Source organism: Echeneis naucrates, chromosome 15 (genome assembly GCF_900963305.1).
Source record: "Echeneis naucrates chromosome 15, fEcheNa1.1, whole genome shotgun sequence".
Lineage (NCBI taxonomy): Eukaryota > Metazoa > Chordata > Actinopteri > Carangiformes > Echeneidae > Echeneis > Echeneis naucrates.
The window spans coordinates 2,764,097-2,790,410 of record NC_042525.1 but is presented as its reverse complement, the minus strand read 5'-3'; the positions used below and the strand labels follow the sequence as shown (position 1 = coordinate 2,790,410).

General features: G+C 43.2%; 1 protein-coding gene across 2 annotated transcripts in view; it reads right to left on the bottom strand.

The window, feature by feature from the left end:
* Positions 1-26,314, bottom strand: part of thada (THADA armadillo repeat containing) — a 76,242-nt gene that overhangs the window by 17,133 nt on the left and 32,795 nt on the right. For both annotated transcript variants that reach the window (XM_029521524.1, XM_029521525.1), the window contains exons 30-33: positions 20,777-20,945; positions 11,772-11,875; positions 8,872-8,954; positions 1,034-1,416 (exon numbers count right to left, since the gene is read on the bottom strand). In XM_029521524.1, coding sequence (XP_029377384.1) covers positions 1,034-1,416; positions 8,872-8,954; positions 11,772-11,875; positions 20,777-20,945 — 739 coding nt within the window. The remainder of the gene's footprint in view (positions 1-1,033; positions 1,417-8,871; positions 8,955-11,771; positions 11,876-20,776; positions 20,946-26,314) is intronic.

Below are 26,314 nucleotides of genomic sequence, written 5' to 3'. Positions count from 1 at the left end.
CTAAAAATGCAGTAAAATGCCACGTGTGGTATTTATACTGCTAAATTGCTACATTCTTTGTTTTTTCTTCTCAGTGTCCTATATGAGTCATCTAATACACATGTGAATGAGGACTGGAGATGACAGGATAATTTCCTCTAGACTTCTGGAAGTAGCATCATACGCAGAACAGTAGACCAACACTATGTCATGGCCTATTGCTGCTCATGCTCCTTTCCCAGAATGCTTCAGTGGAGTCCAAAGCGAGCTATGGCAACTGGCCCATTGGGTTGGCGTGTCCTTGGAAGAGGGGAGGCTCCACTTAATGGGGCCGACACTTTAAACATTAACGGCTGGCCTGTAAAGCAACGCCTGGTGAACAGGCTCAAAAAAAAAAAAAAGAAAAAAAAAAAAAGAAAAAGAAAAACAAGAAGAAAAAAAAAAGAAAGAAAGAAAATGTCCGCAGTGGTAAAGAAACACACACACACACACACACACACACACACACACACACACACACACACACACACACCAAGCAGTGGTGACTGCAGTCGGCTCAGGAGGAGTGTTAATGACAGGTCTGACAGAGCAGGTCTGTGGCTGCCTGTCCGTCCTTTATGAACACGCTGCAATACGACCTGCTGTCCCTAAACAGGAAATAGGCTGCATTTTCCCGTCCAAAGATCCTCGGAGTGGAAGTCTACCAAACCTTTCATGAGTGTTTGGAAGTGAGAGAGAGTCAGCTCACCGCCAGCGTGCTTGGCGTGTCTGCTGTAGCCGATTAGCCTCTCACGCGAGACTCTGTGAGATGGATTTAATCAATTTACAGCAAATGTTTCGGTGGTTCAGTGTAAATGTGATGAATAGGAAAAATGTTTTATTTTGAAAAGTGTTCCACTTCATGTGACAACAGGCCCTTCACAGATGTACACATGAGACTCTACAAACACACACACTTCCACCTATAAACCAACCAGACACATATACAGTCTCTCAAACAAACACACAACAAACAAATGGACATCTCATAATGTTTTTGTGTGTGTGGTCTCACCTTGGCCAGACACTGGGGGTGTGTTTCCTGAAGAGCAAGGCTGGTCAGGTTAGACAGGGTCGTCTCGTCCATCCACTGAGGTCTTTCCTTCCTTCCCTCCTCCTCCTCCTCCTCCTGCAGCGTCCTCAGGACTCCCTCCAGCACCAGCTCCCTCACCTCGTACTGCTGGCACTGTAGCAGACGCTGCAGGAGCTGGGTCGCTGGCTGAGCTGCCCCCCAGAGCTCAGGGATCTCCACGCTGGCGCTGAGGGCGACTCGTGCCAGGCTGAGCAGATACTGGGTGCTGCCAGGCCCAAGGGTGGTGGTGAAAGAGTCGGAGATGACCAGGTCTGACGCCATCAGCACAGACAGAGTCTTCTGACGCAGTTCGCTGACTTCTGAATCTGAAACAATGAGACGTTGATTATTAATATATATATAATTTTGTGCAACTTATTACTGAAGCTGTGAGCTTTTTGAATTATTGAAGCTGACACCGTCGGGTTGTATAAAAATAGCACCAAACTCATGATTAATGATGTTTACATAAATTTCACTGCAGCGGCGTGAGAGGAGGCGGTTAACAGGTAGATGAGGCCAGAAATGTAAAGGAATCAAACTGTGCTGTTCTTGATGCTGAACTGAAGATGAATGACGTTTCAACAGATCTTGACTCTACCAGAGCTTGCCATTTAAAATAAGGATGTTTGTTTACAGAGCTGGCCGCTAGTGATTCAATTTTCTCTACCTCTGTGCAAGCCACACAGACGCACACACACATACAGTGAGAAACACAAACACACAAAGTCACACACACTTTGTGAAGGGAACAGATGCAGACAACAGACCAGACTGAAGAAGCCAGTGTCCTCTGTTCCTTTCTATTTTGACTTTTATAGGAAAGGCTGTGTCAGTGTCTGTTTGGAAATGCCCACGGCTGTGCCAGCCCAGCCACCTGTGAACATACACCCTCTGGGAATGATAGTCACACAAATAAACCCACGCACGCGCACAAGCACTTCCTCTGAAATATAAGTATAATCTGGAGGCTGTGTAACTATAGAGTAACCCAATGCCATTCTAAAGCTGTGCTGCTCCCGACAGTGCTGCACACAGACCTGCTTTGACAGCCAACTCAATTAGTTTAACACACATGCACGCACACACATACACACAAATCTTATGAAACCCAGTGCAACTCAATCTGGCCCTGCAGCGCCAGTCAAAACGTGGCCTGACAAAAGAGCGGGAAATGCTGCATTCCTCCAGAGATGGGCTGGGTTACCGTGGAGACGGGCCAGGTTACTATGGAACCTGATCCTCAAAGGGGGGTCCTGGGCCAAATAAGCATAGCCTAATGGTTATAATAGGGGGTAGGGGCGCAGTAATGACACCGATGATGAAGGGAGGAGAGTGAGGAGGATGACTGAAGGAGAAAGGGAGCGTGTCAAAGAGAAAACGGCTGTTTGTCATGGTGGAAAACAGAGAAACCTGGTGTGTGTGTGTGTGTGTGTGTGTGTATGTCAAACGCCTGTAGAAACAGCATGCTGCCATTAGTTTGTCAAAGACTGATGAATTCAAGTGTAACGCTGTGGTCCACATTTGTACCTGACTTTAACAAAGATACAAATACAAAAGACGCAAACCACACACACACACACACACAGGAAAGGGAAGCAAATCAAGAAGAAAGGAGACCGAAAAAAAAAAACAAAAAAACAACAACTTTCAACCGTGTCCAAATGCAAATGTGCAAAGAAGAAAAGGCAATGTTGATAACTGGAAAATGGAAAGAAAAGGTCCAAATGAGGAAACCCTGGGTTGAAAAGGAGAAAGAAACAAAGAGGAAACACATCATTAGTCAGGATGCAAAGGCTTTCTTTTTTTTTTTTTTTTTTATGATGGTCTTCATTAAAAATGAGTGTATAGAGGACAGGAGCAGCAACAAAAGGCGCTGCTGTGAATCCTCATGTCTGGTCATAAATAGCCGTTGTTCTCCCACAGCTGTGTTTATTTAAATCTGTGTCAGCTACACTTGTGTCTCTTTATGTCACTCATGTGTAGAGCTGTGCCTGGACCGAGTCCAGACTCCGAGGAGTTTGTGTTGGGTATTTCAGGACACTCAGCAGAACACGTTGCAAACAAAACTCCAGACTTTGCTTGTTAATAAATGTTGGTGCAGGTGTCAGCAGAGCATGTTACCGTTTAAACGTTGTTTCAGAGGTGTGAAGACAAATTGCAAAACACAAATTAAAAAGTCAAGACTGAGTTTTTGTAACAGCAGCATTAAGCGAGACACACAAAGATGACTTGCTGCTGCTGCTTCGGTCACACCCTGATTTACAACATCATTTATATCATCACGTTCTATTTTACTTCCCCAAGGTCAAAGACAGAATCCCGAAATGGCTTGTTTTGTCTCATCAGCGTTTCAGAACCCAAAAACATTAAGCAGGCCATCTTGACTGTATTTGTCACGAATGTAGTCTGATCCTGTGTTTTAAGTAACATTATTGTATCTTTTTAAGATTTTGCAAATGCCTTGTTGCCTTGTGCACACGAATTTGCATTCTTCTTCAGTTTGATTTATGACTAAATACATGCAAAAAAATGCCACCCTGTCATCCTCAGCGGTACTTTTTGTTCAGTGGCAATTAGCAAACGTTAGCATGCCATCATTTTTAGCTTAGTGAGAATGGTAATCACTAGAAACATAAACATTATACCCCCTGGACATCAATTATCAAGCTCTGTGGTTCAGTTGATTTCCACTGTGGAATCATGATGTTTTATGACATGAAACCTGAGATTTAAGAACCAACCTTAACTTGGTGTTATTAGCATTCCTGCGTCGACACCCACAATGAAACTCCACTCTGCGCCGAAGCTATGAAAACAACCCAAGAACAGCATGTGGACAAATCAAAACTCCCAGAAAAGCTCAGGAAAACTGGCCTCATGTCATCTGTTGCTCACATGTCTCGTTGAGACTTAAACCTTTTTAAAGGTTTATGTGTCAGCAGCAGAGAAGAATAAGTGCTATATGTGTGATGGCCTGTTTTACAGTACAGGTCAAATATTTAAACTAAACTTAACCACAAAATGTGGTTTGAATAAATCCAGGCCGACCTGGTTTAGGGGAAGACAGGGGCTGAGCTGGGTTTGGATGGAGGATGAAGGACCATGTGCCGGTCCAGACAGCTTTTCATGATCCAAACTGAAGTGTCACGTGAAAAACCCAAGAAAGTCAAACAGCACCACACATTTCAACCCTTTTAGATGCAAATTAAAGCTTTTCTGTTTTTACATATCTTTGTGGTATCCTTCTTGTCATTTCTAAGAAAAATGTCAACAGAACACATATTCAGAAACAGCATAATCTCATTTAATTATATGTGGCACTCATTAAAGACTTCTGCTCACTGTAATAGAGGATAGTAGTTCATAAATCAAGAAAGAACTAAAACAGAAAGTTCCTCATGTGTTTGGGTCGTTCTAGAGCTGATCTGAAGTTTCTATCTTTATCTGATCAGGAGTTCTGCTCATTCTTTGGAGCAGTAATGATGAAAAATCAGCCCCAAAGCCTCTAATGCTCTGCTCTAAATATCTGTCTTTATTCTGTCAACCCAATAAACTCAGAACAATTTCTCCTGATGCTGAGATCAGGAAAATGCAGGATTGATTCTCAGCTGAATGAGGCACTCTGATGGGCTATGACATCAACCACAGGAGCTAATAGGATCGTCCGATGCAGACGTGACTCCAGACACTAACAACGAGGGAGGAGGATGAGAATTGATGTATGAACATTCAGACGTGAAGCAGGTAAGAGGTCAGACTGATCCAAATCAGGAGGAATATCTTCCATTTCAGGCTTGTGAGCTGTATGTGATAAATTTTGTGCTGCAAAAGTACAAGAGCACTTGTGTGTAGGTTTGTGTGTCAGTGAGGCCTCTGGCTCCCCATCGGCCCCGTCCACAGCTCACTGGCAGTAAAGACGCTTTGCTGTGTCAAACTCAAGCTTCAGCGAGACACTTGCACGTGGTCTCACACGCAAGCACACAGCTGGATTTCACATCAAGTTCCACCGTCATTACCAGAACTGTGAAAAACAAACCCCAGACACTACATGTGTGTGTGTCTGCCAGTGGGAGAGAGCTGACCTCCTTCTCATGCTGATGGAGCTTTACAATTTACTGAGGTCCCTCCCTCTAATTACCCGAGAAGCCCTGTTCCCACATACACATCTATACGTATGTATATGTGTGAGCGTGCACATGGGAGGAGGGTGCTCAATATTTCTTAAGTGTCTGAGTGATATAAATAACACTAACGACGGCTTTGTCTTATAAGCCACAGTTGCATTTAGTTTCCTGAAATCATGACGTTTTACTACTTCACTGACTGAATTAGAGTTAAATAAGGAAGTAAGTACGACACAGGCAGTGGGCTCATAGAGGGCAGAAAAAGTACCAGAATGATAAACCCAGATTTACTGTGCAAAAATATAAATTCTACTTTGGTTGTATTTTGAGTTCAATCACCCGTTTTTCCCGTAGTTTAAGAGGAATTCAGATTCACCTACTTCCTTCCAGGTAGCCACCATCGCAGGTCACAGATATCTATGAGCTGCTGAACTGAAGAGCAATGATTTCTGTTTTTATATGTAAACTCTCTGACCTTCACTGAGCTTATTCTTTCTGAACTGCCCGAGTTGGATTGATGTCCTGTGACCTCTATGTGTTATAGCTTAATAAGCACTGATGTGAGGAGGAGACTGACTGAAGTGTTTCAGAAGAGTTAAAACGGGGATAAAACGTTCTTGACATAAGATTGCATAATTATGACATAAAAGCAAGAGCATCCATCCAAGCTGTCATACGTGAATCATCTGACAAACATCTGCCTCACATCACGAAATGTGAAGGATGAACGCTGTAATAACTCCTCCCCCTGCACATTGAAAAACCAAGACAAGCGAAGCTCCAATTCTCATTATTACAGAATTCCCTCTGAAAACTGGAGGAGGAAGAGCGAAAAGGAGCAAAAACTGGAACAGAAATACACAAAAAGTGCAACAAACAGGATGACGATTCACCTGATTTGTTTTTTGAACTCCAAAAAAGGCTAATATTAGCCGAAAGGTGCTGAGTGGAGCGTTTATGTGAATAAACACTTGGATATTTGCATTCAGAGCTTTTCCACCACAACACACTGTGTCCTGGAGGCTTCACTGTTATGTTCAAAGCGGTTTTTTTTCTCTCTCCCAAAATATCTTGAAGCAAAACTACAGTTGCGCTATTTCAATTATTGCTTTGTTTACACCCAACTTCGTTCATTTAGACTCTTCTTCATCTCATCTGCAGGATGTGTGAACGTGTATTGTGTCTCCAAAATGGAGACTAAAGCTACTAGTGGCTAAAAAAAAAAAAAAAAAAAGGTATAATTACAGCAAGTGAAGTGTTGATGCACAGAAAAGGCAGTAAAGCCTTTTAACCAGTGCAGCAGCCTACTGGGATTTGTACCCTTCGCTGCTCTTATTATAATTGCTTCACTTTGATTTGGTGTTTTAGACGAAGCCGCTTTTTACTCGTGAAAAACCTGCTAAGAGCCGCTGATATCAGCCTTTTGTTGGCAGCGTAAAAGACTACAATCTGTATTCAGCCTCAGGTCAAATGACTCTGCTGTAAACACGCTAATGTTCAGCCTTGATGTTCTTATGGTGTCTCAGACCTGCCACCTGCAGGAAGACGCGACAACACTTCTAAATAACTTCAGCTTGTAAATAACTTTTTAAAAAACACATGATCATTGATCAAAGCCTCTCGGAGGAGCCAAAATTTCAACAGGAAAAGCGATAAGTGACAGATGAGTTTTGGCAGCTGACGGCTGTTTAAAACTCCAAGTCTGACCAATATTTGTGGTGAGAAAAGGAAACGGGTGAGGGAGATGTCAGTGAGATTTCCAACCAAACCGCTTCAATTTGGCTCAGCAGGGAGTCCAATCAGGCCTGGTGGGTTTATAATATCCATCCTATTAAAAATATTGGACTCTTTGCAGTAATACTGTGAAGATAACTAATATTTAACTATTCCGCAAGACTGACAGCATCAAATTTTTGACTTTTACAAGCAAAACACTCAAGTTTTACCAGCCGATTCCAGATTCTTCAACAGACCAACGGTGACTGACCATCTTCACTAATGGAAACAGCACATTCACTGATACTTTAAACATCTTCCGTCTGTTTTTTTTTTTTTTCCTTCCCCTCCCTCAATTTGTGTCAGTCTCGTTTCCTACTTTCTTCTCATTTTACTGGCAGAGAGACAGAAGACTGGCGGAGGTAGAGATGAAGCAATGAACAGTGGGGACTTTTTTATGAGTCCGCCTGGATCAAAGGGCCGGGGCAGAGAAATGTGTGCACACACACACACACACACACACACACACACACACACACACAAAAGACCTGTGTTCACCGGCAAAAGGAATTGGCTGGTAAATGCAAAGTTCCTATTTAATGCAAGCTGCCAGTTAAAAGGAAAAAGAAAAGTAATATTGAAGAAGCCAATTGTTCACCTTTAGTCCTCGGTGCCAGGCTCTCCTCAGGCCTGCTGCTTTCGTACAAACCTGCCCGACCTGCGGCTTTTTAACTCAACATCTGATTTGTCTGAAAAGTGTAATTGCACAACAGGAAAAGAGGCATGGGAAATGATGAGGGGAAGAAGGGAGAAAGAGAGCGGCGGACGCGTTGAGGGCTCAAACCTCAGCGGGGTGCGGCTGAGAACATGCAGCGAAAGACGGACTTATGATAATAATAGAGAGGCATTAGAGGTGTGTAAGCTAATTATTTAGTTATGTAAAGAGCAGAGGCAAGTTGGGCCAGGCTGCGTCCTCAATCTAGGGGCTTGTTTTGAGAAATCCTCGGCATTTCCACTGTCAAGGCGAACATGTGTTCAGCACATGGTCGACCAAAAACACAAGCCCCCCCCCACCCCTCTACTTTTTCCCTCCCCTCTCCGTATAGCGCTCCACCATAAACTGGGTCATAGGCACAATCCTGCCATCTGTCAGAGATCGCTCGCCTTTGGTTTCACATTCCTCCAGTGTGGAGACCCCCGCCAGTCTGTGCACATGTGCTCACAACCACACCACACACAGCACCCTGGGAGAAGGGATTGGGGGGGGGGGGGGGAGTTCTCTGAACTACCAAAGACGTGAAGCTGATGTCTGTCAACAATCCATCTAAATGGAGAGAAGCAGCGGACAGCCTTGCCGGCAAACGCTACGAGGCTGCCTGTTCAGACAAAGTATTCAAAGCCAGATTCACAGCGAAGGGAGGGAACACAGTTGCTGCGTACTCATGTTATAAATGCCACAGCAACTTACTGACCTCAGCAAAAAACTAAATCAAGACGGAGACCTGAGAGGGACATTTTCAAAACCAAATTCTGCACCGATTCAAATATTTTACACTCAACATAATACTTCAAAAAATTATAAAATTTGAATAAATGCCAATAAACATACCATTTTCTCGTCCCCTTGAACTGTATTTTTTTATATTTATAATTTCATTGACAGCTGAAGTTTGTTTTTTGGGTTTTTGTTTTTTGATGGAGATGAGGAATTCTTTAAGAAACACCTCAAAGACAAAATAAACAAAAATATCAAAAATACAAAAATGACAGATAGATATGGGGTAAAAATGTAAAAGCCAGTTTATTCCCCGGGCAGATGCTGAGTGTAAAATCAATTCTAAGTCTGTTTTGGATGGACAGTGGAGCATGTGACGTCTGTGAAGCTCAACATCCTCCATAAAGAGAAACTGGACAAAGTTTGTATTTGTAATCACTCACCCTCCAGGAGACTGATCTTCGGCCCACAGAGACACACCAACACATCCAGAAAGGCTGCTCTGTTCACGACACAGCTATTCTGTCTGATGAAAACAGGAGAAAATAAACAAACAAATGTTTTTTCTGTCATCTACTCCATCCAACAAGCGAACTTTAGATAATTAGTTCTGCTGTCGGTCTGCCACAGAAATTCTCAAAAGGATGATTTTCTCTGGCACTGATTCTTCACAAGAGGAAGTTTTGTCTTTTTAAAAACTTAGGAATTGGTGAGTTTTCTGGTTGAGTTAAACGTACGATTTGATGTCGTACAGTTTGATATTTGCCCTGATGAAATCATCCTGCTGTGGCTTTGGTGGTAAAATGAGAGAGGACATTCATTTTTGTCAGATCTGACGATATTAGTTTTAATAAGTCTGCAGTCTCTGTCTCAATGTGGCTGTGTGATTCCAGACAAAAACTGCCCGAAAATTTATTACAGGCTACTACCGCCCGAAAGCTGTATAGCTGTGAATCCTGATTGAGTATTTAAATTGAAATTCAGTAGCTGTTCTGTCCCATTCATTTTCAGCTTTCCACAGGGTGGCCGGGGTCTGTTGTTTTATGCAGTAGTGTGAGTGGGAGTCTGTAAAATAACTCCCTGCTAGAGCTGCACATTTATAATAATAATAATAATAATAATAATAATAATAATAATAATAATAATAAAAAGGCTTATTGCAATGATTTGGGCAGATATTCAATTATGGGATTTTAGTGTTTACCCCTTTTCTTAACAAAACAATTGAAAGATGATGATGATGTAATATTTGTTGGGTCCTTTTAAGGGCCAAACAATCATTCTTCTATATGTTGGAAGAATTAGATTTGTCGCACCACAACGATTGTGGTCCTGGAAATGTCGAAACACATTTTAAAGTCTCCTGTGATTTGGATATTGCACCATTTTGATGCCATTTTAATTAATCGTGAAGCCTGTGATTACCCTTGGAGGTCTTCTTGGTTTAGGATTTCAGAGTAATCTGTGTCTCTTCGCTCTGCAGGTAGTTGAGTCCTGTACCTGGAGGACCTGAGGTCCCAGATCTTATAAGTTCTGGCCGCAGACTAATCTGTCTCCTCTCTTGTGTTGTTCTAATTTGTCTTGATTTCAACAACACCGACTGCATGATGATTAACACCTGCTATGCTATACACATTTACTTTGGCCTCCTAATTTGGTTTGATATAACATTATTTATTAATCATTAACTGGTGCGTCTCTCTTTTGTTGTGTTCATTTCAGCCTGATCATAACACGGCCCCGGCCTCTACCTTTGATTTATGGTATAAGGTGGAGCTGATGTCGCCATCAAAAAGTGGGACAGAGTCTGTCATTCTGATAATGAAAGACCCTTCAATCCACTCAAACAGCTGTCTGCTTTGTTTGTCCTCAGGGGAACATTTCAGTGTCACAGCCGCCAACTTAAAAAACTGGAGTAAAACCAAATCATGTGCTGATTTGAGAAGGACAGTCTCACCAGGACTACCAGTGGAAACATTAGTCTGCAACAAGTTACACAAAAAGTTACTGTCGTTACTGTTTCAACAGCTCACAGGATAAGATACTGAACAGGACACTGATGTGCATTTTCATCTGAAGGCAAGAATCACATGAGACCCCTGCAGCTGCACGATCAAGGAGGCAGTTGTAATTAATTTACTAGCATTCACAGCAGCATTGTTAATGATAAATTATTTGTTTTGTGGCGTGTGTGGTCAGTGTGTGTCAAGGATATGACCACGACACTGTGAAAGCCCACAAGTGCGCATGTGAGAACAAGGGACGCAGTGTGTGAGCTTGACGTCACATTTTCATCACTCAGTTATTAATAACACACATGCCCCCACACAAATGCTTTGCACGCTTCATGTGCACACATACACAATACACATGATGGAGTACGGGGAAAGGACCAAAGGGGAGTGTGTGGGTGGTTGTGTGTTTTGTGGCCTAAGTGAGAACAGACTTGGGAAGAGATGAGTCCTGTGAAGTGGGTTGAACGTGTTTGTGTGTATGGATGTGAGGTAACATTATAAAATAGGCCGTGAGATGTTGAATCATTAGATCACCATCCAAACAAAACACAGGAGATATTCTAAAAGGTTGGTCCTGGGTCGGCTGCAGCAACACAATGCCAAAGTCAACTGCAGTGAGTGTCTGCAGTTATTGTTACAGCGTTGATGCCCTCTGGGATCCAGAAAAAGTCCAGGATTACAAAATACAGAGATGTCGCGATGACAAAAACCAAACACTGACTTAGATCAGGGGAACAATGCATTCCATCCTCTCTGGAAGGTGGCTGCTTCAAATTAGTGGTGTTCTGGTGCGAGTGAAGGAATTCTTTTCCCAAAAACAGAGATCCCCTGACCTGTGATGTCCTCAGATCTGGGTGCTGGAGCTCTGCAGGGCTGCTTGATCAAACAGACAGTCTGTGGGCGCGCTCCACCGAGCAAGAATTCACCTTGTCATCTTAATAAAGGCTCATCAGTGCAACCAAGCGGTGCTAGCAGGGCTAGTATTGCTAACCTGCCGACCCTGCCTTATCTGCTGTAGGACGCAGCCCGGGAGAAGCTGGAGACCCCGGCCTGACCTCAGCTCAACGGGAGGAGGCCGACGAGATAATCTGTGCTCCATCTTGAGGCCTAGATCTTAGGTGAGAGCAGGAGGGGTTGCAATAGATTGGGGGAGGGAGGGGGAACGTGGATGGGACAGCAGGCGGCCTCTTTGAAATGGAAGCCTGGGCAGGACATGAAGCGAACACAGCCAGGGAGGGGATCAACGGTGACACAAGGAGCTATTCTTCTGGTGAACGAGCTGGAAAAGAGGGCGGGATGCTTATCTGTGTGTGTGTGTCTTGGATTACCGAGAGGCGAGCCAGATGCGTTGACTGAGGGCTTCGCTGATGCCATTTCCTGCTGGCAGGGGTCTGTGTGAGTCAGCCTGGTAGGAGTGCAGAAGGAACAGCACCTGCGCGCGCACACACACACACACACAATCAAATGAATGTTTGTAAATCTGTGGATAATCATTAATTTATGAGCCATGCCAGTCCTAGTCTTAGATTCACAGAAAACTAAAATCAGCTTTTGATGTTCACTGGGTGACACCTGGGTCACCTGGAGAGCCTGCATGGACTGTGACAGAGTGGTGACATGTCAGGTGAGCCTGCAGTAACTGCCGGTATGGAATTGTGCTCTAAGCAATTCAAAACCCTGGTGGTCTCTCCTTCAGTTGCTGACATTAATTTTCTCCAGTATTTGTATGTGACTGATTCGAATTGGATACTGCATTTTTAATTTTTAACTCATAATGCTGAAGCTCAGTGTTTGTACTCGTGTCATCCATATTGCCACTTCACTAAAGTTCAGGAAGGAGACTCGTGACAGTTCAAACATTTATATGTTGTGTACCGTTGCGGTCAATTGGTTGGTTAAAGGGAAGTGTAGAAGAAAACGGCGTGTCATCCATTTTGATTCTTTGAGCTCATATTCTTGTGTGACTCAGAAGACCTGTGCAGCTTGTGGTGAGAGGAAAAAAAGAATCAGTCTTGTCATTGTGGCTGATGTGACAGTGTGAAAGTCAGTTAGTAGCAGGTGGACCGGTGGTTGGGAGTGTTCAGGGGCCAGGACACAAGCTGGATGGCCGGCCGGCTGGATGGCTGGGGTGTGTATTCTGGGCCTTGGTAAGTATACTCTTTAAGCCGGGGCCATGGCCACAGACCAGTAGGAAGCCATTCATTACGCTGTGCAAGGAAGGCAACGTGGGGAAAAACCAGGCCGACCACGTAGCACCAAGCCTGGCCGCTGAGTCTTGGCCTGCCCCTTCTCTTCTCCTGCAGTCTCCACGCCCAAGCAACACCCACAAGCTCACACAAACAGCCTCCACACTTCTGGGTCCTTCTGCCTCTATCTGTCACTTTCATTGGCCTTTTTCACATGCATGTACCAGAGTAGGAGCTGTTCCCCCAAATAAAATGATCAATCCAAATAATTCCATTCAGAAAACTGCAGCTAAAGGTTCGATCACATCGACCAGTTGACACAGGGATCTCTTGATTTCATCCATGTTGTGTTGATCAAGAGAGCAGCACATAATTCAAACAGCATCCCTTCAAATGGTAATATCAGCTTCGTGCTGGCCTGTAGATACGCAACCCAGCCTAACATCATGTTGAGGGCAGCGTAACATCATCATAAAAACCTAGACAGGACTCCATTCAACAAAAAATAAAATTAAAAAAAATTAAGGAAAAGTGGAAAATTATCATGTTTCAATTCTGGAAAATTTGGGGAATTACAAAAATGGTTTCAGTCCAACGTGGCCTCAGTTGATATACAAAAATAAACACTGTAAATTTCTACTTGACTGATATGGCATTAAATTCAACAACAATGGTGCTGAGGGTGACGTGGATATTTAGAATAAAGTACCTGAGCTGTTTTTTGATTGAAAGGTGCCTAAACTTGCAAATCATCAAATCAATAGACTCATTGAGAAGCAGAGTGCCAGCACCGGTTCAGCATCGGCAGGGTCAGAGCCCTGTCTTCATTTCCCTCTCCGTGCACTCCAGCAAGTTGGGAAGTCCCTCTATGGGAGACTCAACCAGCTCAATCCAGCTCGGCACAGAGAGAACAGGAATATTTATAGAAAATGCAGCCTCCCTGTTCCTCCTCCCAAAAAACAGAATAGAGAACTACACCCCATGTGGGAGGAGATGCTTGGACTGGATCAAGCTGAAATGAATGGGAGACGATAAGACAGCAGCGCAGGCACTAAGAGCTGGATCAGTTTCGGTCAGAAATGTATAACCTGATGTATTATTCTTTAAAATATAACTGCTCGAAATATATTCAAGTGGAGTGAATTTAAGAATCAGAGATTCAGAGTTTCTCAGCAGGCCCAACAACCTTCAAACAGAATTACAATTCACGTCTCTCTTCTGAAAACGTTTATTCCTATTCCTCGATTGCAAAAAATTCTGGTGACTTGCACAAATCTACTCTCACTTTTAGTCCAAAGGAGCATTTGCATCTAATATCTGTCTGAAGGGTCAGATATATACATATATTTCTTTTTGAGATAATCTCAAACTTTCTCTCGGTGCTGGAGCAGGTGGAACCATGCAGGTTTATTATGGTGTTACAGCTGCTGCAAGAAACGGGATTGATGAGAACAGCAGGCCGAACCAAAACTGTTAGGTTTGTGGCCACAAAAGTAAATAACTTTTAGCTAAAAAGCAAAAAAAGGAGAAGCCAATAACAGGTGAGAGAGAATATCTCAACCTCTTTGTGCATGTTGTTTTTATGTGATGCGTTCAACGGCTGTTGCGTTGTGTGTCTGTGTGTGTTTTTCTGTTGCAACAAGCCTTACTCCTCTTTTGGGCCCGGTAAAAATAGTGGTGGTGGATGTGAGGTCCTTTCAGACTCTGTTATCAGCCTGCCCTGCCGTCCCTCCCACTGCCGCAACCTCAGACTGACCACATGCTGCCGCGAGCGCACACACGTGCACATACGCACACAGCAAGTGCAAATAATTGCACGTCAATTCGTGGCTCAGTCCAGTAAAACCCAAGCACAAAGAAACATATAAATCGACATTCACATAAAACTAGATAGGGGTTAGGCAAAGTGTGGACGCGCCCAATTAGGCAAGAAGAGATGCCATTAAAGCTGGGCTAGATATAAAAAGAAATAAACACACTCACTTGGTCCCTACAGTTGTATTCTTGCACAAACAAAGCTTCCATATGGACACAGAGTCATGGGCTCGACAACCAAGTCATTTGGTGGTGTGTGCGTCTGTCTGTGTTCCTTCTTTGACAAAAGTTAGAACAGTGCAACCAAAAGAGCCCCCGGGGAGCTGCTTGTTATTTCCATTAAGTCCGGAGAGGTATGTATTTTTGTTTGGGCAGTAGGAGGTTGCGTGTGTGCGTGGTGGTTTAAAATATGGTGCAATAAAAAGTTAGTCACTTCTGTTAATTCATCTCAAAATTTAAACTTTCATTTTCATTTTTAGATTGAAAAAAGAAAAAAGAAAAAAAAAATGGGTCAGTCTGAACAGCTTAGCTTAGATTACCTCTGCACTGAGGAAAAAAAAGCCGAGCTGACCACAATGGAGGTCAGTGGTTCCCAAGCTGTGGGATGGGGCCTGCTGGTGGTCCGCCAAAGAACTGCAAGTGGACCGACAATCATGGTGAAATTTACTGTGTGTGTTTGCGCATCTTTATGGATATATACCGTGATAAGTCAACGAAATTGAAAATTTTTTGCTCTGAACCTGCATTCTGTGTAATGACCATCAGAGGGAAAAGGTTTGCTCCACTAACCAAATCTCATTGAACAGTAGCTCACATTCTTCAGGAGCAGATCAAGCTATCTCAGTTATGTACAGCACGTTACAGCCCTGAAGGTTCATGTCTGACACCAGCAACAAACACCTGGACCAGCTTTTTAAAGGCCCACAGCTTCTTTAATTGGTTCACCCCTTCAGGGCTTTCACAGGAAGCCCAGGCAGACCACTGGGCAACGGCAGCAGGCCGACGAATGGGGAGGAATGCCTCTGGGGGAAACAACAGAAACATTACGGCTGCCAGGGAAAAGGAGATGGCAGAACTCCTAATTCTCAAGGCTCCTTCTCTCAGTCTCGCTCTCATTTCTCCTCTGTTGTGGAAATACACAAAGGATTACATCCGCCGAGTTGGCCCTCTTCAAACCACCACAAGCCGCAGCTTTAATACTTCTGGCCAGTACCAGGCATTGTGGGCCACGGCTGTTGCTGGCGCGTGTCAAGAGTGGAGATTGGTGTCGGGTTGGTTTAGTGCCGGCCTGTCCGACGGGCTTGTTAAGCAGTTCTGATGGTATCAGCAGAGGTCTGAGGCACGTAGGAGTGACAGAAGTGATTCCAGTATAATAATATGTTTTATCAGAGACAAGGGCCCTGCTGAGGCCACCCAGCGGGCAGCACTCCTTCAGGTCATACAAACTGCTCTTTACACTTAGTTTTGTCCTATCTAATTATGATTATTATCCAAAATGAAAACAGAGAGCCAACATCAAGCATCCTACTGCCAAATGTTCTCACCCTGACCAAACGCTGACTCTAAAGACCTGGTCAACAGCTAAATCAATACATTTCAATGAAATTACCACAATCAGCTGATTCGCTTGAGGGGAAGAAGTAAAATTGCATCTTTTGGGGTCAAGTTCAACTTGAATGAGACACAGTTTGCCTGTGGAATACTGTCTTGACTTGGAAAACCAGACAGTCCAGAATAGAAGATCCCAATTCAGTGTCTGGAGGAAAATAAAAACTGTGAGATTGATGTTTTAGGTAATAGTAAAACCCGGGCCTCCTAAATAAAATACCTGAACTTGTTGTCTTTTTATCAGGAGTTCTAGTGAGCAAGCAAATTAGCCAGTTAGCACTCAGTTTCACACTTTTCTGACATGTAATCAAACAACCACCTCACATAACTTAGTGAAACGTAGTTCGGGAGGACAAGCTCATGGACATCAGTGTGCCACTTCCTGATGTGAAAAGACCCAAACTAAACCAACTCATTTAATTTTAGACAGCAGATGAAATTTGTGGGATATGTGGGATGAGCAGAAACCATCACAGTTAATGTGACGGGGCAGGATTTCAACTGAAGAGAATGAGAATTGATGCATCTTTCCATCCAAAACAGTTATGTGAATATCTGCGCTGAGGAAGCGTGAAACCACAGCAGAGGAAGAGAACACACTGAACACAAACCTCACGCTGTGGCAATCATGATAGAAATATGTCTCTCGTGTTTGTTTCGTGTATTCATTTAAGGAAATTTACAGCCTTCTCACTGATCCACAAATTTTAGTGTTTTCTTCTGCTGCTATTTTTTTTTTTTTGCCTGTTTAGAGAAAGCTGAAGTCCTCCATCAAAACAAAACCATTTATGTCTAGTTTCTTTCCTCCCAAGTTTCCAGTCAGATGGTCTTTATGCAAAAATAGCTTAAGGTACCATGGGATAATGCAACATTACACTGATAATCTAATCATTTTGTAATAATTTTTAAACTGCGTGACACCAAAGAGTGGACAGATTTTAATATGAGCATTTCTGTGTTCGATGTTTGGGATTATCCATTTAAGCAACTTTTATCTTGGCGGTTCTGAGTGTTAATACTTCTGCTCAATAATTTATTCTTCCAATACTTTTTAATTCAAATCAGTTTTGAACGGAGGTCCAAGCTGCATCTAATTTACACTGTTCAATTCAGCTACAACTGAACTTCACGGTGACGTAGGACAACTTGCTGCATGAAGAATTAATTGGGGTTGGAAGAGGAGCAGGATGGAAACGTTTTCGAGGGTGTGGGTTTCAGACCTCCTCACTGTGTGTGAGAAAGTCGGGGTGGTACATCAGTCGCTGTGATGGTTCCCAGCTCCATGCTTGGCCCACTAACAGCCGATAACAGAGGAAGTCATTTCTCCTTCCAGCAAAAACATCTGCTACCTGTTACAAACACACACACACACACACACACACACACACACACAAACTCACATATTACTTACATTAGGTATCTCCCAAGGCTAAACACAATGTCCTCATCATCTCAGAGTAAACACACAGCCAGTGTGTGGTGTTCATGTACAGACTGTCAAACACACACACACACACACACACATTTCACTGAAGCCTAAACATCTTCCCTCATCATACACATAAGTGCAGATTATTTTACACACACACACACACATACACACACGGACACTATCTCCTCCATCAGCGGCTGTGTGTGTGATGCTCCCCTCTACACGTACACTGCAGCCCACTCTTTTTTTTTTGCTATGTTTAGACCGCCTCACCTGCATACAGCTCAAAGACAGTCCAACCTTCTTCCCTCAGCTAAACACACCTTAAATATCTCCCTTCACCATCTCCGTGAAGCCCCCACCCAGTTACTACACACCTGCTATCTATAGCCTGGTTTCAGATGGCAGATACATACAAACCTATCGGGAGTCAAAAAATAAATAAATCAAAAATAAAACAAAAACCACTGAATCACATGTTTTTGGTTTGTCAGCCACATCTTCAGTCCAGCAGCACAAACAATCTGCGCAGTCATTGCAAGATTAGTGTCACCAAGCAAGGTCACAGCCTCTGCTTCTGCTCCTGAGTTACAGCACTGAGTAACAAATGTTTTAGCACGTCATGACGTCACAATGACACTACGGATAGAAAATGTCACAGCTAATAGACATTTCTGGGAAATTCTGTCATGACTGGCACATAAATTCTTCACAAGCGGCACTACTGTAGTGTAGCTTGTCAGGCTACGGGGAGACTTTCCAGTCATTATGCTAAGCTAACAGACGCATGTGGGAGGAATAAACATGTTTCTAACCTCTGGCCCAGCGATTAAGACTGTATTCAGAGGTCAAGTGAAGCTGAACAGAGTTTGAGGTTTAATGCTCTGGTCTGTTTTGGATGGAAAGAAAAACAGAGAAGGAAATTAAATGTCTAAGGAAGGATGCAGGCGTCATCTGAACCGTTTCCTCAACAGACGTTTTTGTAACTTTGCAAGTGTAATATTCTGGTGATCCCTATTGTCTCGTTAAGAAAAAACGAAACGCTAGATCATCAAGTGGAGGTAAAAAAATGAAGGTCTCTCTTCATGCTGCAGTTACTGTATGTTTTACCACACAAGTAGCTCCTAAGGTACAAGGACACTGTGAAAATGGTGCAGATATCTACAGCGACAGAGACATCTTTAATAGGGGAGGGAGAAAGGAGAGGAAGGAGATGGAGACGGACGAGAAGAGACAACCGCAGAAACAGATCAGGAAACATCTGGAGAAGCTCCACACATGGCAGCCATGACAGGAAAGCAAACCGATATCCACTCTCCTCCTGAAATCTCCTCTAAGCCTTTAAGAGGCGAACCATCCCCCCTCCTCCTCCTCCTCACCATGCCTGCCTTCATCCCACAGCAGACCTCCTTGTTGTCCAGACTGCTATCAAACCACAAGCGCTCCATCCACTCCTGTCTCTTCGGGTCATACCCTTCAATGCCCCCAGCTGCCTCACTGACCCCGCTGGTGTTCAACAAAAGGCCAGGGAAACCCCCTGCCCCCATGTTCCCCCCCTCAGTGTGTGTTGATATTACCAGCAGACTGTTTGGTTGTGTTTGTCAGAGTGTGATGACAGAACTGAACACTGGTATTTGCCCAGCGATAACCGCCTTGTCTGGACAGGCTCTGTGTGGAAACTGGCGGTGTGGGACTGACAGAAAGTAAGTGTGCGAGTGTGCATGTCTGTGTGTGTGTGTGTGACTGTAAATTGTGAGGACCAGGAAGAAAGGTTTTCCCATCAGACTGAGGGCTTTTTTGCTAAGTTGCTGTTCCTCACAGATACAAGGTTTGTTGGAGGTTAGGTCTCAGTTCTTTTGTTTAGTGGTTAGTCATTTAGTTGTGATGGATTGTCGGGGTTGTGCGTTAGTGAATGCATCATCTCGATGATGTCACAAAGGCAGAAGTACGTGTGTGTAAAGCTTGATGTCCCACATTTATCAACCAGTGTGGGTGAGCACACACATTTTATGGTGACTGGATTTCATATTTTGTCTCTGTTGAGTGAAAACCTCTCAAGTCTCATTTTGCAAAGAGTTTCCCATTTTAACCTGAGATGATTAAAGGATTTTAAATTTAAACTATGAACTGAGGACATTAAGTAATAAAAGTTATGAATAGTAATACAATGCAAGTTTTACTGCAAATATCACTATGCACCACTACGCATCTGAGATCTGGCTGAGGTCAAATGGTGTTTATCATGACCAAACTTACAAAATAATGCACATTAATCTTTACACATATTTATTGAAACTTTCTGGAATAAGTCTGTGCCCCTGAGCGGTTCAGCAGCTCTGACAAAATAAAAACAAATGTTTAACAATATTGTTTAGAAGGGCAGACAGTCATTCTTATCTTTACTACATGAGAGGCAACAAGGCCAACTCAGTCAGCAGGAAGGGATAACAGAAGGACCCGGATACATTTAACCATCTACAGGTAATACGCACAAAGGCAAAGCAAATGAAAAAGGTATAGCTAACGTTTTCAAAGTGATGACTGTGTCTCACAGTCGGGTCCAGTACCAACATTTCTCTCTTCTGGAGGAATCCAGGTCAAGTTCAGTTCTGGATGATAAATTTATAGGTCTTTGTGTGTTTTGCCAAGCAGATATCCAATGATTTTTAGACAGTAGAGCAGCAGTTCACACTCACACACACAGACACACACACACACACACACACACACTTCCTTCTTTGACGTTCCCTGACCAGGACACCTGTCTCTGTCTTCCTCATGTCCAATCAATGTTACAAATAACACAGGTTGTTTATATAGACCCCGAGTTAACGCTGGTTGAGTTTCAACTTGTAGGGTCACATGTATCATCCCACATGACAGGAACAGGACATGCGAGGTGGCTTTAAAAAGGCCACGATCACAACGACCTTTCAACAATGCAATAGCCTGCTATCACATGACAAACTGACATGACAATTATGTCAACTCAATGGCAAATAAGCAAAATCCATTTGCGCAGGAAGTCAATGAGATTGAGATAAAACAAAATGTTGAAACACAAACTCCTTTGTTTGTATGTGAAAGCGGGTGACCACAGGTGTGTATGTGTGTGCATTATCTAAATTTACATGAAAGTACAGCATACTACTGATCAACATATTGAATAAATAAACAGTTGGCCATTTATGCAGTTTTTGATTGAACGTTCCAGTATACATAAGTGCGAGTGTTGACTGAAAGTGTATACGAGTGTTTTTGAAATTGCATGTTGATGCTGGTGGGTTCAGACCTGCAGCAGAGTCCCATGGATGTGGTTGTGTTGCATTGTGGGTCCTGGCTCTGCAGGAAGCTCCTGCAGCAAAGAGCGGACCGTGGCTGGAAGCTGGGTGACCAGCACAAAGGGGACGAGGGCGCGAGCGGCCATTTCTCTGGTCCGATACACTGCAGAGCGGCCACATCTGCAGAACACACACAAACAAATGCAGCAGTATTAGCATCGTGTAAGGTTATTAAAATGATGGAAAATGAACAGCTATGCTGCTGTCTTTCATAACCAGGATGTGTGGAGTTGGTGGAGGAAGCTATAAGGCTGCCAATTGTCACAGGTCATGGCTTGTTATTGCAAAGGGTCAGTTCAATTTAAGTAATTTAATTACTGTGTATAATCATGATTGTTTTTCTTCATTATTTGGTTTTCCAGTGACATTATGTCACAGGCAAATTCTTCAGTTAGGCATCATGACCCGTGGTTAATTTAAGTTCAGACAGATGGGCACTATTTCTCCCTCACTGCACTCGTTTGTCAGCGTTTAACTATTGCACAAGCAAAAACTTAACAACTTAACAGATGACCAACACACGCATGTCTGCATGGCACACACACACAGAAACACACATTTACAGTATTGGCTGGTGATGGAGAATGTGGCCAGTCACCCTGAGTAGAGGCTAAAATTAACCTTGTTTACAAGCTGATAGTCTTTCCATCTCCAGTGTCATAACACTGCCACTGCTGATATCAGGGAAGGACATGATCAAGACCTGAATGAGAGAAGCGGGGGGGTTGACAGACCGAAAGGGGAAAGAGTTAAGAGTGTCCTAATGAAGGAAGTAAACAATCCCAACGACCTTTTCTTTATGTGTCTGCTGGAGATGATTTTAATTTAGCAGAGCTTTCTAGTTACCAATCCACACAAAATTACAGGAAAGCAATCCTAATTTTTTGCTTCTATCACTTAAAGTTGTGTCGCATAACTCAACAAGACAAGAAGACTGATAAACAGTTAATGGCAATGCTGGCAATCCCTGTACTAAAAAAAAAAATTCTCAAAATGACAATGTCAGCAGGCTAATGGTTAGCAGGTGGCCCGATCATAGAGCAACTTTAAAAGTTTCACGACAATCCATTAAATATTTGTGAAAACAATTTATTTAGAACCACAGATTTGAACACCAGGGTGCCACTGAAGTTAAAGAGTAAACAGAGGATTCATCATCTGGGAATCGTGTACAGCTCTGGTTCCACTGTATCCTATTTCTCAGAACATGTGATTTGTCCAAACCACATCACGCCTGACACAATAATGACCTGCAGCATGGGTCGCTGTTCTTAGATGTGGAGGGATGACTGGGACTGTAATGTCTGGAAGTATTTCTGATAAAAGTCAGCCCAGTTCAAACTTTAATTAGTCATTTAATGGACGCAGATACTCTTTTAGCGGCTTTCAAGAAAACGATGCAGAGTTATTGATTTATTTCTGGTTTTATTCTCTTCCAAACATTTCCTTTCTTTCAGGATTTTATCTTTTCTTTGTTTTTTTAGTACCCTATTTTTTTTTAATAGCATTTTATCTTTATCACTCTTTTTGGTGTTTCTTTCCAGTTTTCTTAGTTTTGTCAGAACAAATGCAAATCCAAGAGATTTGTGATCTTTTCTGTTATTATTGTCTTGGTTTATATCATTTTTATTACTTGGTGCTCCTTATATGAATTTGTGAGGGGGATTACTTTTATTGCTTTTGCTTAAAAAAAAAAAAACAACTGTGTTAACTCGGATCAAAAGTGCAAAACGAATACAGTGTGACTGATTTGAGTTCATTCTGATGACCGCCTATGAGAATTAAATTTTAAAGGGCTTGCTGGAAAGAAAGACCATTCAGAGCAGAAGGGGGGTCACATATTGATGTCAATCACAAAGCCGTCTGTCGGCCTTTACGCTGTGAAGAAGAGGAGTCTGTGTTTAGGGCGACAACTGGTTCTTCAAAATGCATGGAGAGCAGAGTGTACATGAATACTGCACAGACAGTGGAGAACAGCACAGCACACACTCACATACATACATGCATACAGAGCAAAAGTCGAGGGAGGACAGGAGATGTGTGTAGGTTGCAGGCTGTTTATAGGGTCTGTAAAAAGGGGGCCAAACAAGTGGCTCAGATCGACGGTGGAACATTCAGCAGAAGCTTCCAGAGAAACGTGAAACACCTATCCATCACTACAGTGGTATGCAGAGATGAAAAGGAAGCTTGCTTTTTTGGTTTTGGTATGTGGGAGGGTGAGACCAGTTTAAAGACATAAACTTACAGCTGTGTATAATATGTGTCGAGGAAAGAAAAACAAACAAACAGACGGAGTCCAGGGAAGAGGAAAAGGCCAATGACTGCTCGCAAATGATCACCAACATGTTTTAAATTTTCACAATATAAGAGATGGGAAGTGAAAGACAAGAGGGGTGAAATCTTTTAGGACTTCAACAAAGAGAGGGCTGTTTGTACCAACAAGTCAACTGTCAACAAATGCTTTTCCACCTGCTGTGCACAACACATAGAACACCCTCCCTCCACAGACACACACACACACACACAGACACACACCTGTAGCCAGACAGACAACCAAAGATCCTGTATCAAACACAGACAGCAGCTTGCATTCCTGGGTGCTACACGCCTGTACATGTGAATTTATGTACACATTAGTTCACCGATACACACAAAAACACGTCTAATGACCAAAACCCATGTTCACTCCTCACTTTCCACCCCTCCCTACTGCCACTTGGGGCCCATATGTTAACTATCTGTGCTAATTTGTCCCATTGAAACTCTTTTGCAAAAGGAAATGACAGTTTGGAGGGGTGTAATTTTAGAAACAGGGCCGCCCCCTGTGGGGTCAGGAGGCAGACTGTTGACTGGCATGGACAAGACTCATCTGGGCCTCATTTTGAAGAACTAGGAGAGCAGTTTCCACCACAGAAACTGTAGCATGTTAGCAAAACAAGCCTAAGCAACGGAGTCTGTCACTGAGGAATGTGGGTAAGTTAGGAAGTTAAGTGGAAACACAATTACAATAATTTAGCTTCATTCACTCATATGGACATGATGATGTGGTCTGAATACAACCTCTCTTTTACTTCACAAGCAAAATTCAAAATTGTTAGATTTTTTTTTTCATTAGTCACTACGCATAACAAAAACAAGTGTGACATGAAGATTGCTTATAATAGTCAGACACTTAAAAGACAACTAAAACAAAAACAGTAACAGAAAGATGACATGGAGAGTGTGTTATATGAGAGAAGGGTAACCACTGTATTCGCTCGCTCTCTCTCCATATATAAAAGCTTACTTTAAATACCTGAATATGCTGTTCTCTATGATATATTAAACTTTAGTATACATATGGTGGTGTAGTGACAGTATGGTGTGTATTAATAATACAATATACATGGCATGTAGAGGTTATGTGCGTGTTATATTTATGTGTGTTATGTTATTGTTATCCAGCTGTTCAAATTTAATTTTTATTTTTTTGAGTTAGTTTTTCCATATCAATTATTTAACGTTGAGATAAAGTTGACTGTTAAAAAGACAATTCAATAAATGTTCAATAATCATGGTTATGATTTCTGCCATGACTGAGCTGCCTGACAGCCAGACTCCACCACGAGCAAACAGGGGACACACACTGCATCTCTGTTGGGAAGGAAATAACAGTGGTCTCTTGCTCTAAGTTTATGGGCATTAGTTTGCCCTTTGAAAAGAAATGAGATATGACACACGGAGGACGAGAAAGGAAAGGAAGGAGGGAGGGGTGAGGAGAGATGCCTGGATTGGATATCACAGGACGTAAATCATAGGCGCTCTGAGGTTTTGGCATGGAGGCAGAGAGAAAACGAAGGGGAGATAAGACCAACTGTCCATCTGATATAAAGACGTCGAAGGGTGGAATAAGTTTTCCAGCTCCTCTTCATCATCATCCTCCCCTTCTTTGTCATCACCATCACTCTTCCTCATTAGCTGTGCGGGTGTGACGCACGCAGGTCGGGAAGCAAAGAAATGTGGAAGTTTGGGGGAGATGTGATGGAGGGAAATACAGAGTGCTTCAACAGTCTGACACTCCTCCCAATCATTTGTACTGGGAGGAAGAGTTAATATTTGCGTCGTCTGCAGAAGAGGAGACAAGCTGCATTTAATCTTTGGAGGGGGTGGATCAGATTGTACACAGAGAAGAGGGGGGGGGCTGACAGTCATCGGCCTCATCAGACACGTCCGCACATGCCTGGGGAAGGGTTGGGGGATGGGGTTGGAGAGGGTAGTGTCGAGAAACATGGCTGGAGCCAAAGAAGTTGGGGCTGGGCTATATTTAACATCTCCAACATGTGGGCTTCATTTTAGTGGATGTGTGCGCTGCATACCTTCTCTGACAGTGACAGCCAGCCAGTCAGCCAGCGCTCAGCTGAAGACCTGTTAACCCCCCCCCGAGAAGAGATGGTTCCTGAAAATATTACTTCTTAAACGTCACTAAATCACTTACTCCTTAAAAACAAAAGTCCGGTAAATCAGTTAAGCAGTAACTTGGAGAAACTAATTTGGAACAAATGCTGTTCTTCAGGCTGCTAAATGCAACCAGGCACATCTGCACCTCCAAATGGTAACTGTTGGTATCTTGGGGGTGGTGGGGGCAAGAGAACTGATGGGAGGGCGTAGAGGGGAGAGACAGGAGACGAAGCTGTAATGTGAGGAGAAAGAGACTGGTGCATGCTGGTTGACTAAAAACAACAGGAAGTTAGTCATTGCAGTGTGGCCTGCTGATGCCCTCCCTGTTTGTGTCTACTCATCTTCTGAGTCAGAACCGAAATCAGTGTAATTGTAGTGATAGTCAAGTCTTTTGCCTGCTTTAATCTGATAAACAATCACTCCCTTAGTTCATAAATATCATTGTAATTAGAATGGAAATACGTTTCCTCTGTTTCAGAAGATTCTCCACGCAGCATCTCTGGAACTCAACCAGAGTGATCCGGCTCTTAGTCCAATCTTTGGCCAAGGCCTGATTTCTCACTTTCTCACTCTGGGAACAGCACCGAGCTTGGTCCTTTTAAGAATTATGGAGGCCACTGTGCTCTCGGGGACCTCAGTGTCATCTTCCACAGATCAGATCCTCGATACAATCCTGTCTCTGAGTTCTGCCAGCGGCTCCTTTGACATCATGTCTGTTGGTTTTAGTTATGAGACCTCATATGGACAGATGTATTCTTTTACATATTTAGCATAAAACTGCAGCATAACAAAATGTGAAGAGGTCTGATGAAACGCTGAATGCTCTGTATGTGATGGGACTGGGACAGAAATGCTCAGGTGGGTGAAATAATCCCAGTTTGGTAAGACCCTGCAGGGATTTCTCACAGCCGTGGCCATTTTGATGGTGGCTGTTCTTATTCTCGGGTTCAGAGCTGAAGAGGAAACATCCTGGCCCATATTTAACTTTCTCTGAGAACTATGACCTGTGTGACGAAGGACGGGCTGTCGGAGCCTCTGCAGGTTGGTGTAGC